This window comes from Salvelinus alpinus, chromosome 35 (assembly GCF_045679555.1).
Source record: "Salvelinus alpinus chromosome 35, SLU_Salpinus.1, whole genome shotgun sequence".
In the NCBI taxonomy this organism is placed as follows: Eukaryota; Metazoa; Chordata; class Actinopteri; order Salmoniformes; family Salmonidae; genus Salvelinus; species Salvelinus alpinus.
In genome coordinates this window covers 14,928,580-14,941,523 of record NC_092120.1, presented here as the reverse complement: position 1 = coordinate 14,941,523, position 12,944 = coordinate 14,928,580, and the positions used below count along the sequence as shown (strand labels likewise).

General features: G+C 40.0%; 1 protein-coding gene and 1 pseudogene across 1 annotated transcript; both read left to right on the top strand.

Moving 5' to 3' along the window:
- The first annotated feature begins 228 nt into the window (after positions 1-228).
- On the top strand, positions 229-2,683 carry LOC139564320 (sclerostin domain-containing protein 1-like). The gene is made up of 2 exons (XM_071383767.1): positions 229-610; positions 1,663-2,683. Exons 1-2 carry the CDS (start codon positions 403-405, stop codon positions 2,109-2,111), a joined length of 657 nt encoding a protein of 218 aa, XP_071239868.1. The 5' UTR covers positions 229-402; the 3' UTR covers positions 2,112-2,683.
- Positions 2,684-5,028: 2,345 nt separating this feature from the next.
- Positions 5,029-12,944, top strand: part of LOC139564399 (D-ribitol-5-phosphate cytidylyltransferase-like) — a 40,405-nt pseudogene continuing 32,489 nt past the window's right edge.

Here is a 12,944-nt window from a genome sequence, read left to right as displayed (position 1 = left end):
CATTTAACAGAAGAAGAACACATTATTGCAGAGACCAAAAGTGGAGGTTCTTCTATTATTTTGAATAGATTAAATGTGATGAATAGATTGCGATTTGAAGAAGCAAAAATGACTCGATAGCACCAAATCCCATCAATTGGAGAGACAGGAACAGGATCACTCCAGATGTTGTACACGCGCTGGCTCTCTAGCGCACAGACAAATGGGCGTGGTTATCCAGTTACGCCCAGCCTTCAGTCAAGAGATCCCATGATGTGCACCTGAGCGGTTGCCAAAACAAGACTCGGGCAGGCCTATATAAAACAAGCTCAGAACGTAGTATCTCTGCCGCAGACATCAGAGGCACAGAATCAATTTACCTGACACGGGATTTGCTTATTCCCTAAATCCCCAGAAGCAAATATGCACTTGAGCGCATGCAAGTCGTGCCACCTTGTAATCTTGTTTTGTATTCTTGTGAGGAGTTGCCAGGCGTTCAATAATGATGCTACCGAGATCCTATACTCGCACGTGGGTACTCCTGTGCAGGATGCCCCGAGCAATGTCTCTTTAAATCGGGCAAGAAACGGTGGGAGAGGCGCGGGAAATACTGCTGGGAACGATAGAGTTGGTGAGTATTGTTCAGTATTCTTTCTCAAAACATTGAGAAATTGTACTTTGTTTTTAACTATTTTCCTTTTTTTATTTTTTATTAAATGTTTTATTTCAAGACAAAGGCATAGACATATTTTTTCCAGCGCAAGCAGGTTTATAGAGGCTTCTACAATTAGGTTGTTGAGATGGTGTTCTCTAAATTATATTTGAAATGAATATGCTACATTCTTAATGTAAAAATGTAACTGCTAAAATTACATATGATCAGCTCTGGTCAGTAGCTAAGTAGTGACACTCCAGAGACAGTATCAGATGCCCCCACTGAGTGAGACCAGGCAAAGCTTGGCACAATGATCTTCAATACACACATATATATATATATATATATATATATATATATATACACACACACTCCTGGCAGGTGTCCAAGCAGGGCAGCAGAGATGAGTCACCCAGGGCAGCCAGGCTAGTGTTTGGGGAGTGACCGTGTGTCAGCGCCACTGAATGGAGGCGTGTTCCTATACACAGGAAGTCTGTGATTGTGGCACTGTTTGACTTGAGCTCTCTCAGGACCCCGAGCATGAAGGAGAGAAAGGGAGCCTCTCCTCTCTTCATTCATCAAACTCTGTCATAGAGAAGGGGGCACATTGTCACAGAGGTGTATGGCAGTCTGTGAATGGGGCCCTGGCTTGGATTACAGGGTGAGTGAGGAACTGTAGCCTGGAGCAGAACAGTGCTGATAGTCCTACCAGTTGCCCGCTGATAATCCTATAGGAAAGCCAGCTCCATTGACATAGCTCAGAACTCTAAAGCCCTTCCTCTCATGCAAGAGCAATGCACCATTTCCTCTCTACAAGCCAGTAACCGGTATAGGTTTACAGTCTGTGCCAAAAACCTCCAAATGAACCAAATAGATGGCTGTGTTTGTAAGGTTTTCTGATCGAAAACCCTTTATGTCACCTGCAGTAGGATTCAAAGTGAAACCAAATAGTTTTTGGCCACAAAAGGACATTTTTAATCTTCAAAATGGTTTGATTCTCATCGTTTTTCTGTTTCTCTCTTTCACAGACCAGAGAAGCCAAGTTGGCTGTAGAGAGCTGAGGTCCACCAAGTACATCTCTGATGGCCAATGCACAAGCATCAACCCCATAAAGGAGCTAGTATGTGCTGGCGAGTGCCTCCCCGCTCAGATGCTTCCCAACTGGATCGGCGGCGGCTACGGCAGAAAGTTCTGGAGCCGGAGGAACAGTCAGGACTGGCGCTGCGTCAACGACAAGACGCGCACCCAACGCATCCAGCTGCAGTGCCAGGATGGCAGTACAAGAACGTACAAAATCACCGTGGTCACCTCGTGCAAGTGTAAGAGGTACTCCCGGCAACACAACGAGTCGAGCCATATGAAGTTTGAGGAGCCTGCCTTGTCTCGGCCCCAGCTTCTCCACAAACACAAAGCCAAAGCCAAAAGGAGGCTAGGGAAGATTAAGCTAAATGAGAATTGGCATGAAGCAGAGCCCTAAGGCAGGACTGCAGAATGCCTCAGTGACTGTGGTCTTGGATTATCTCTTTATTGGGACTGGCTTGTTGTGAGGAGGACCACTGAAAGTGACTTTGTAAAAGCGAATGGCATTGGTTGCTTGCTACATCTGAGGACCAATGGGCACCATTGAGTCATTAGCTAATAAGATGAAATGAACCTAAATGGGGTCATCATGACCAATAGAACTGTCTGGAACTTTAAGATAACTCGCATCATTTAAGTTCTTGTATGACAATGTAAACCTGCTCTTAACTCCATTATAGAAACAGTTTTACAGCCAATATAATGTAATAAAATAAGCTCTGCATGAAAAGGGATTCCCAACACAAAAGCACCACAAATACACAAAACAATGTAAATATGTGTACATATATAATATCACATGTCCTCTGAAGTATGATAACATATGTATAAACGTTTTCTATAAGATGTATATGATGTAATATATGTTGTATTGCTATTCATTTGATAAACCTTTTAATATGCATCACACATATTTTGCAAAAATCTGTCATTGCTTTCATTTGATTAAATAAAAAATGTTAACACAAATTTCCCCTTATTGTATGTTGATTCTTACTTTAGAGACCTAATTTACCACTTTTAAAATAGACTATTACCCAGTATTATTTTTTTGCATACTTTATTGATGTTCCCACTGCAATTATTTTATGTCCTAGGGCCATTTTTAAGTTCTTGTTTCATTGATGTAAATCCATGTCCTGTGGCAGGCTACTTACACATAGTAATTTAGTTTTAAACATATCTTGGGTGGCAGCGCATGTCGACCACCTACAAATATGTAGGCCTACCCCAAATTGTTCTATGGAACACTAGATGGCATTTCAATGTTGAAGCATGTACAGTTGAAGTCGGAAGTTTACATACACCTTAGCCAAATACATTTAAACTCAGTTTTTCACAATTCCTGACATTTAATTCTAGTAAAAATTCCCTGTCTTAGATCAGTTATTACCACTTTATTTTAAGAATGTGAAATGTCAGAATAATAGTGATTTATTTCAGCTTTTCTTTCATCACATTCCCAGTGGGTCAGAAGTTTACATACACTCAATTCGTATTTGGTAGCATTGCCTTTAAATTGTTTCACTTGGGTCAAACGTTTCGGGTAGCCTTCCACAAGCTTCCCACAATAAGTTGGGTGAATTTCGGCCCATTCCTCCTGACAGAGCTGGTGTAACTGGGTCAGGTTTGTAGGCCTCTTTGCTCGCACCCACTTTTTCAGTTCTGCCCACAAAGTTTCTATAGGATTGAGGTCAGGGCATTGTGATGGCCACTCCAATACGTTTACTTTGTTGTCCTTAAGCCGTTTGGCCACAACTTTGGAAGTATTCTTGGGGTGATTGTCCATTTGGAAGACCCATTTGCAACCAAGCTTTAACTTCCTGACATGTCTTGATGTTGCTTCAATATATCCACATAATTTTTCTGCTTCATGATGCCATCTATTTTGTGAAGTGCACTAGTCCCTCCTGCAGCAAAGCACCCCCACAACATGATGCTGCCACTCCCGTTCTTCACGGTTGGGAATGTGTTCTTCGGGTTGCAAGCCTCCCTCTTTTTCCTCCAAAAATAACGATGGTCATTATGGCCAAACAGTTCTATTTTTGTTTCATCAGACCAGAGGACATTTCTCCAAAAAGTACTATCTTTGTCCCCATGTGCAGTTGCAATCCGTAGTCTGGCTTTTTTATGGCGGTTTTGGAGCAGTGGCTTCTTCCTTGCTGAGCAGCCTTTCAGGTTATGTCGATATAGGACTCGTTTTACTGTGGATATAGATACTTTTGTACCTGTTTCCTTCAGCATCTTCACAAGGTCCTTTGCTGTTGTTCTGGGATTGATTTGCACTTTTCGTACCAAAGTGCATTCATCTCTAGGAGACAGAACGCGTCTCCTTCCTGAGTGGTTTGACGGCTGCGTGGTCCCGTGGTGTTTATACTTGCGTACTATTGTTTGTACAGGTGAATGTGGTACCTTCAGGCATTTGGAAATTGCTCCCAAGGATGAACCAGACTTGTGGACGTCTACAATTTTTTTCTGAGGTCTTTTCTGATTTCTTTTCATTTTCCCAGGATGTCAAGCAAAGAGGCACTGAGTTTGAAGGTAGGCCTTGAAATACATCCACAGGTACACCTCCAATTGACTCAAATGATGTCAATTAGCCTATCAGAAGCTTCTAAAGCCATGACATAATTTTCTGGAATTTTCCAAGCTGTTTAAAGGCACAGTCAACTACTGGAATTGTGATACAGTGAACTATAAGTGAAATAATCTGTTTGTAAACAATTGTTGGAAAAATGACTTGTGTCATGCACAAAGTAGATGTCCTAACCGACTTTCCAAAACTATAGTTTCTTAACAAGAAATTTGTGGAGTAGTTGAAATCGAGTTTTAATGACTCCAACCTAAGTGTATGTAAACTTCTGACTTCAACTGTAGGTGAAGTAATCCCATATCGTATAGGCCTATACATACAATTATCATATCCCACTAGTTGTACAGTTGCACCAGATCAAGCAAGCTTGAATAAATGAATATGCGGCAGGTAGCCTGGAAGTTAAGAGTTTTGAGCCAGTAACTGAAAGGTTGCTGGTTCAAAACCCTGAGCTGACTAGGTGAAACATCTGTCAATGTGCCCTTGAGCAAGACACTTAACCCTAATTGCTCCTGTAAATCGCTCTGGATAAGAGCATCTACTAAATGACTAAAATGTAAATGTATGCTCAATTGCATCAAGCAGTCAAAATTAAAAAGGCATGAAAGTCATAAATAACCACAAATACATAGTAGATATGATGATAGGTGATATCGAAATCTTGAGAACATCAGCAAAGACCCCACAGATAACATTAGTGACGTGTACCGTGTATGGGGCTTCCTTGACAGAGCGCAAGCGTAGCGCTATGGCTACAGTGTAGCAGGATACAAATCGAATCAATCACTAGTCTACGCGACTCCGCCCATAAAGGAATGAATTAAACTGTACACGGGGATACCGGTAGGATATATTCGTGACATCAATGTTAGTCCGTTTCAACATCAAATTAATCAATTGTCCTGAAGCATGCAAGAGGAAACGGGCGACATGGCCAGGCCTGTTGAACCAGGGCATTTCTCAACATGCGAAGCCCGGTTGGACAAGCACATTGCGGGACTTTTCAGTGTCGATTTCCCGGTAGCTGTGGTTCTTCCAGCTGGTGGCAGTGGAGAAAGAACAGGGCTATTGACACCCAAACAGTTCTGTACGTTTCTCAACAGACCTCTGATAAGCCACACAATTCAAACTTTCGAGAGGTAACACTTGAAGTGTCGAATGTTTGCATGCAAAAACATATCTGTCCCGTTAGGAATACTGTAGTTTTATGGCCCTGCCCCTTAATCTTGTCACTGCACAAGACAGTGGCCACATGTAAACAAACCATTTCACTGGGGTGTCAAGCTCTTTTATGTAATCGTTGAATAAATGTGATGTTTTGTAATGTCTCAAATTATCCCATTCATCAGATCTTTACTGAATCCATCGGGTCACACATTACAATTTTGAGTCTTTCTACAACATCCAAAATAGCCTACTTGTAAATAAACTACCATGTATTTTTGTTTCAACGTGACCATTTCAGTGGAATTCTGTTGAAATAATGTATGCAAATAATTGCACCCGAAAGTGTTATGTATGGTAATATAACAAGTCATGACACAAGTAATGAAACAAATATACTCAACAAGAATGATATGTTCTAACCACAGTGCGAAAGCTGTTGACTTATGACTAGACACACTGTTTCTTTGACAGAGTGCCATGGAGCCAAAGCATCGTTGTGGTGTTTGCCAAGGAGAGCTTAGATTTGATGATGGACATTATCCACCGCTTCCACCACAGAAATGTCCCAGTGGTACATGGCGGATCTACTCGCCACAGATCTATATTCAATGGGGTCCGCGCCCTCAGTGAGGGAGAGGATGGTACGGCCCGCGTCAAACCAAAGGTGGTCAGCATTCATGATGCAGTGTGTCCCTTTGTGGAAGAGGACTTCCTCCTGAAGATAACAATGGCTGCCAAAGAGCAAGGGGTTTGTACATATTCAAAGCCCTCTACCTCTTCCACCACGACACAGTCAGTGAGGCTCAGACGGAGCGATTCATTGCTCTCAACTATAGCCATGTATACCTACTGTAAGCCATGACAAATGTAAACCACATTGGCTGATATTAGTAGCTAAGGAAGACACCGATATGTTTAGATGGTGATTCATATTTACATTTTACTAGCTGTGACATGATATTGTTGAAGGGTGGTCACAAAAGTGAGAAGTGAGAGCAGGAGCTCTTTGACATTGGGGCTGACATTTACTGTGTGTGTGTGTGTGTGTGTGTGTAACTGGCTCTCAAAGCCAGCCGTCTGGTCTTCATTAACTTGCCAGTATCCCCGATCATGATTAAATGTCAGTCTCCTCCGAAGAGCATGAGATTAATTTTGATTTTAACAACATGTGTAACACACACAACACATGTTTGCTTTCATTCTATTTACTAGTCATTTTGCCCCCCCCCCCCCCCTTATCTCATTGACCATACTTGTTCTTGGCACAATGGGGATTTTCATCCTCAATCATGTCATGGTCACAAGAAAATAGGATCTCAGGAATGTTGTTTAAAAAGCATTGTGTGCACAAGCTGTTGTTTAGCTAGTATTTATTGTTGTTATCCAGCCATGGCTAGAACAATTGTGGTAAGCCTCAAGACACAATAGCATCAGAACCATTTGATACATTTTGGATTGATGTGTGTATTTGCCATAAAGAATAAGGAAGAATGACATATTCTGTTCCGTTTATTATTTTGCAGGCTGCTGGGGCTATCCGACCTCTGGTTTCCACAGTGATTGCTACCACATTGGAGGGCTACCTGGACCATTCTCTGGAGAGAACCAAGTACAGAGCCAGTGAGATGCCCCAGTGATTAATCTATGATGTCTAGGCTTATCAGAGGGTAGGTACTTCTAGGCACTAGGCAGCTCTTGTACACAAAACATCACTTGTAGTCTACCCCAGGTCCAGTTAATAAAAACTGGTAGCCCGATTTTGGGGCTATATAAAAAATACATAGCTCCGTGAACCCAGCCTGATCTCACGATAACTCACATTCTGTTTCAGTTAAACAGAAAGTAAATGCACCAGTCAGTCTGTTTGACCTGGCTAAAAATGACTATGTTTACCGTGCACATTTGAATTAGGGATGTGACTGATAAAACAACAAAGTATTGAATGATTTTCTTAAATGGAAATATGCCAACAAGGATGCACCTTGAAACAAAGTCCGAACCAAGCCTTGTACAGTAGTTAGTTCTCACGTTTAGATAATGATTTTGTGAAGTTGTCTCCACTTCTGGTCAGGGAAATAGAGAAGCTTGGATGTCTGCAAAACCTTTTTCCAAATCGAGCACTAGTCATGTCCTGCAGGTTTTGAATGTTCCCTCTCAATGTCAAATAATTGCTTTAAAAGGTCCCTTGAATCATATAAAATGACAGTCTGAGAGAGATTTATGCTTAAGAAATAATTAATCCCAGCAATGCGACTAGATGACAAAAGACTTTATGATTCTCATACATCACACCAAGTCTTTACAGTCGTCCATTGTTCACCAGATGTGCTCGAACCTGCAGGGTTTCAAGCTGAAGAGTTTGTGGTGTGGGTGCCATCATTTTCACTATGGCATGGTTATTTCTGGGAAAGAAATGACACATTAATATACTCTGGCACTGTGCAGCGTATCACTCTGTCCAACAACAGAAAAAGACCTCTTGGCTTGGTAAAGGTAACGTAAAAATAACATTGAAGTAAAGTGGTTACTACAGGTCTAACCGTCTGTGATTTTTTTTAAATTTACATGAGACGATTTGAACATCCAAGAATACTTGCGAAATAATAATGGAAATAATTTCACCTTTGGGTGATATCTCACAAAACTAGAAAATAAAAAAACATGATTTTGGATTTTCACAGCATTTAATCATAGAGGGGTCCTTTGGAGGAATGTTTGTTGACATATATTTGAATTTTTTTAAGTATAATTCATATGAAGCTTTACCGCTTGCTCTGTACTATGAGTAGTATTTTGATTTCAATAACAATTTTCTTACGAAAATTTAAAAATATAAACATGAACAGTGGTTGGATTCGTTACTTGGAAAAACACTCTTACATATAATCTATTGCATATTACTCTTTATTTAGCTCTTTTTTTTACGCTATCCATTCAGTACGAAGCTCCGCTATAGGCCTATCAGATGAGCGAAGGTGTAGATTTTCCTTTGGTACTTTTTGCCGTTGTTTGGTCGATTTCGTTTGACTTAAATACTGTAGGTCCTTGATGATAAGTAATCCCTTTGATTATATGCCATTATATTTCAATGCATTATTATGTGTAGGATTTATCTGACATAGTTTGCATTTGCGCCGCGGTCAATGCGCTGGTTATTTTAATTTTGAGGTCAGCATTTGAAGTCGGCCTTGGTGTGACTTGTTAGCCGGTATTTAATGGCTTTAATATGTAGGCTATGTATCTTTTCGTAAAGCTGCCAGAATGTTTTTGGACACTATTCCTTTGATGTGTTACATTTATCAAGACATCATTTCGTTGTGATAAAAGGCACTTTTTTGAATTGCATTCATCAGATTTTGATTGTTTATATGGAAATTGTGTTAGAACATATTGAATATTTATGTTTTATCGTAATGAGTATAAATGTCTCTTTCACACATATTTGTGGAACAATTCCATATAGGGTGAGTATTGGTTAAATGGGACATAGAGAAAAGTGAGACTCTTAAGCTTTGTAATAGGTATCTTTAAATATGTACAATAACATAATCAACAATCAATACCTATGTGTTAGTGAGGAAGTATGTGATGATAAACAATGGGTTAAATGGGTATGACATCATCATAGTGGGTGTGGCATCCCGTGTAATAACAGAGGCATAATGGTAAGTAAAATTGCAATGTTCTGAGGTATATAATGTTTAGGTTATAAAAAATGAAGGAAGGCTATTTACTGTCTCATTACAACATATTTTGTAATGGGATGTAATTGAAAATCAAAATGACTGGAAGTGGCTTTTGTACTACAGTACTCTCACCTTTTTAAAATGTTACAATTTTGGCAGTGTTCCATTATTTTTACAACAATTATTTTACCAGGTAAGTTGACTGAGAACACATTGTCATTTACAGCAACGACCTGGGGAATAGTTACAGGGTATGAATGAGCCAATTGGAAGCCGGGGATGATTAGGTGGCCATGATGAGGTCCAGATTGGGAATTTAGCCAGGATGCTGAGGGTTAACACCCCTACTCTTACGATGAGTGCCATGGGCTCTTTAGTGACCACAGAGAGTCAGGACACCTGTTTAACGTCCCATCCAAAAGACAGCACCCTACACAGGGCAATGTCCCCAATCACTGCCCTGGGGCATTGGGATATTTTTTTTAGACCAGTGTAAAGAGTGCCTTGTACTGGCCCCCCAACAGCGCTTCCAGCATTATCTGGTCTCCCATCCAGGGACCAACGAGGACCAACTCTGCGTATCAGAGGCAAGCCAGCAGTGGGATTCAGGGTGGTATGCTGCTGCCAATTGCCTACTGCCAAACTGGGAGACCCTGTTACTTTCAAACTGACACTCCCCTAGGTCATTTCAATGGAGAAATACCATTTTGAAATACATGTTTCCTTAACAGATATCCATTTTCTTAATAGGATCAAATGTTCCATTTCATTTTCCTTAAATCTGCTATCGGCTAGCATAGCTTCATTTTACTTGGAAAGATATGACCTCACCAACATTAAAAACCCTAGCTATCTATGTTCATATCCATACAAGAACAGTGGCTTCAGAAAGTGTTCCCACCCCATGACCCTTTTCAAATTTTGTTGTGTCACTGGCCAAGACAATACCTCATATTGTCAAAGTGGAATAATGTTTTTTGAATTGTTTACAAATAAATAGAAAATTAAAAGCTGAAATGTCTTTTCAATAAGTATTCAACCCCTTTGTCATAGCAAGCCTAAATAAGTTCATAAGTAAAAATGTAAATAAAACATGGACTCACTATTATTGTGTGCAATAATAGTGTTTAACAATTTTCTGTAAGGTTCCTCAGTCGAGCAGTGAATTTCAAACACAGATTCAACCACAAAGACCACAGAGGTTTTCCAATGCCTTGCAAAGAAGGGAACCTATTGGAAGATGGGTAATTTTGTTATAAAAAGCGGACATTGAATATCCCTCTGAGCATGGTGAAGTTATTAACTTACACTTTGGAGGGTGTATCAATACACCCAGTCACGACACAGATACAGGCGTCCTTCCTAGCTCAGTTTCCGGAGAGGAAGGAAACTGCTCGGGGATTTCAACATCAGGCCAGTGGTGACGTTAAAACAGTTACATAGTTTAATGGTTGTGATAGGAGATAACTGAAGATGGATCAACTGAGGCTGGATCAACAACATTCTCCATCTCTTCATTCAAAGAATCAATCATGGACACTCTTACTAACAGTTGTGGCTGCTTTGCATGATGTATTGTTGTCTCTACCCTCTTGCCTTTGTGCTGTTGTCTGTGCCCAATAATGTGTGTACCCTGTTTTGTGCTGCTAACATGTTGTTGTCATGTGGTGTTTCTACCATGCTGTGTTGTCATGTGTTGCTGCCATGCTATGTTGTTGTCTTAGGTCTCTCTTTATGTAGTGTTGTGGTATCTTTTCTTGTCGTGATGTGTGTTTTGTTCTATATATATATATATATATATATATATATTTTTTATCCCATCCCCACAGGAGGCCTTTCGCCTTTTGATAGGTGGGCATTGTAAATAAGAATTTGTTTTTAACTGACTTTCCTAGTTAAATAAAGGTAAAAAAATACATATAAAATAATAATTGTAATTACTCCACAATACTAACCTAATTGACAGAGTGAAAATGAGGAAGCCTGTACAGAATAAAACATTTTCCAAAACATGCATCCTGTTTGAAACAAGGCACTAAATTAATGCTGTAAAAAATGTGGCAAAGCAAATCACTTTTTGTCCTGAATACAAAGTGTCATGTTTGGGGAAAATCCAATACACCATATTACTGAGTACCACTTTCTATATTTCCAAGCATAGTGGTGGCTGCATCATGTTATGGGTATGCTTGTAATCTTTAAGGACTGGGGAGTTTTTCAGGTTAAAGAAGAAATGTAATGGAGCTTAGCACAGGCAAAATCCTGGAGGAAAACCTTGTTTAGTATACTTTCCACCAGACACTGGGAGATAAATTCACCTTTCAGCAGAACAGTAACCTAAAACACAAGGCCAAATCTACACTGGAGTTGCTTACTGAGAAGACAGTAAATGTTCTTGAGTGGCCGAGTTACAGCTTTGATTTAAATCTGCTTGAAAATAAATGGCAAGACTTGAAAATGGTTGTCTAGCAATGATCATCAACCAATTTGACAGAGCTTGAAGAATTTTGATAAGAATAATGGGCAAATGTTGCACAACCCGGTGTTGAAAGCTCTTAGAGACTTAGGCAGAAAGACTCACAGCTGTAATCGATGCCAAAGGGGATTCTAACGTGTTGACTCATGGGGTTGAGTACTTATCTAATCAAGATATATTAGTGCTTTATTTTTCATATTTTCTTTTACAAATGTTAGAATTTTTTCCCCCACTTTGACATTGCAGAGTATTTCGTGTAGATCATTAATTATTAATGTTCCACAAAAATACCTAAAGTGTTTTTAATACATTTAATTTATCACGAGTATATATTATTCATGTACCCTCTCAATTATCCTTCTTTACAATAAATAATTAAGTGTCCCACTTTGCCAATCAAGGTGGCCCAATTTGCCAGTATCGAATGCGTTACTTGAAAAAGTAACTAATAGTATTACAATATTTGAACACAGTAACTTGTTATATTATTCCATCACTGATACAAGTAGTACATTACTGTAATGTGGTACTTTTGTAATGCATTGCCCCCAACACTGAAAATGTTTTGATTTGCTACATTTGTCAATATATTGTTGAACATAATATACAGTGGGGAGAACAAGTATTTGATACACTGCCGATTTTGCAGGTTTTCCTACTTACAAAGCATGTAGAGGTCTGTAATTTTTATCATAGGTACACTTCAACTATGAGAGACGGAATCTAAAACAAAAATCCAGAAAATCACATTGTATGATTTTTAAGTAATTAATTTGCATTTTATTGCATGACATAAGTATTTGATACATCAGAAAAGCAGAACTTAATATTTGGTACAGAAACCTTTGTTTGCAATTACAGAGATCATACGTTTCCTGTAGTTCTTGACTAGGTTTGCACACACTGCAGCAGGGATTTTGGCCCACTCCTCCCTACAGATCTTCTCCAGATCCTTCAGGTTTCGGGGCTGTCGCTGGGCAATACGGACTTTCAGCTCCCTCCAAAGATTTTCTATTGGGTTCAGGTCTGGAGACTGGCTAGGCCACTCCAGGACCTTGAGATGCTTCTTACGGAGCCACTCCTTAGTTGCCATGGCTGTGTGCTTCGTGTCGTTGTCATGCTGGAAGACCCAGCCACGACCCATCTTCAATGCTCTTACTGAGGGAAGGAGGTTGTTGGCCAAGATCTCGCGATACATGGCCCCATCCATCCTCCCCTCAATACGGTGCAGTCGTCCTGTCCCCTTTGCAGAAAAGCATCCCCAAAGAATGATGTTTCCACCTCCATGCTTCACGGTTGGGATGGTGT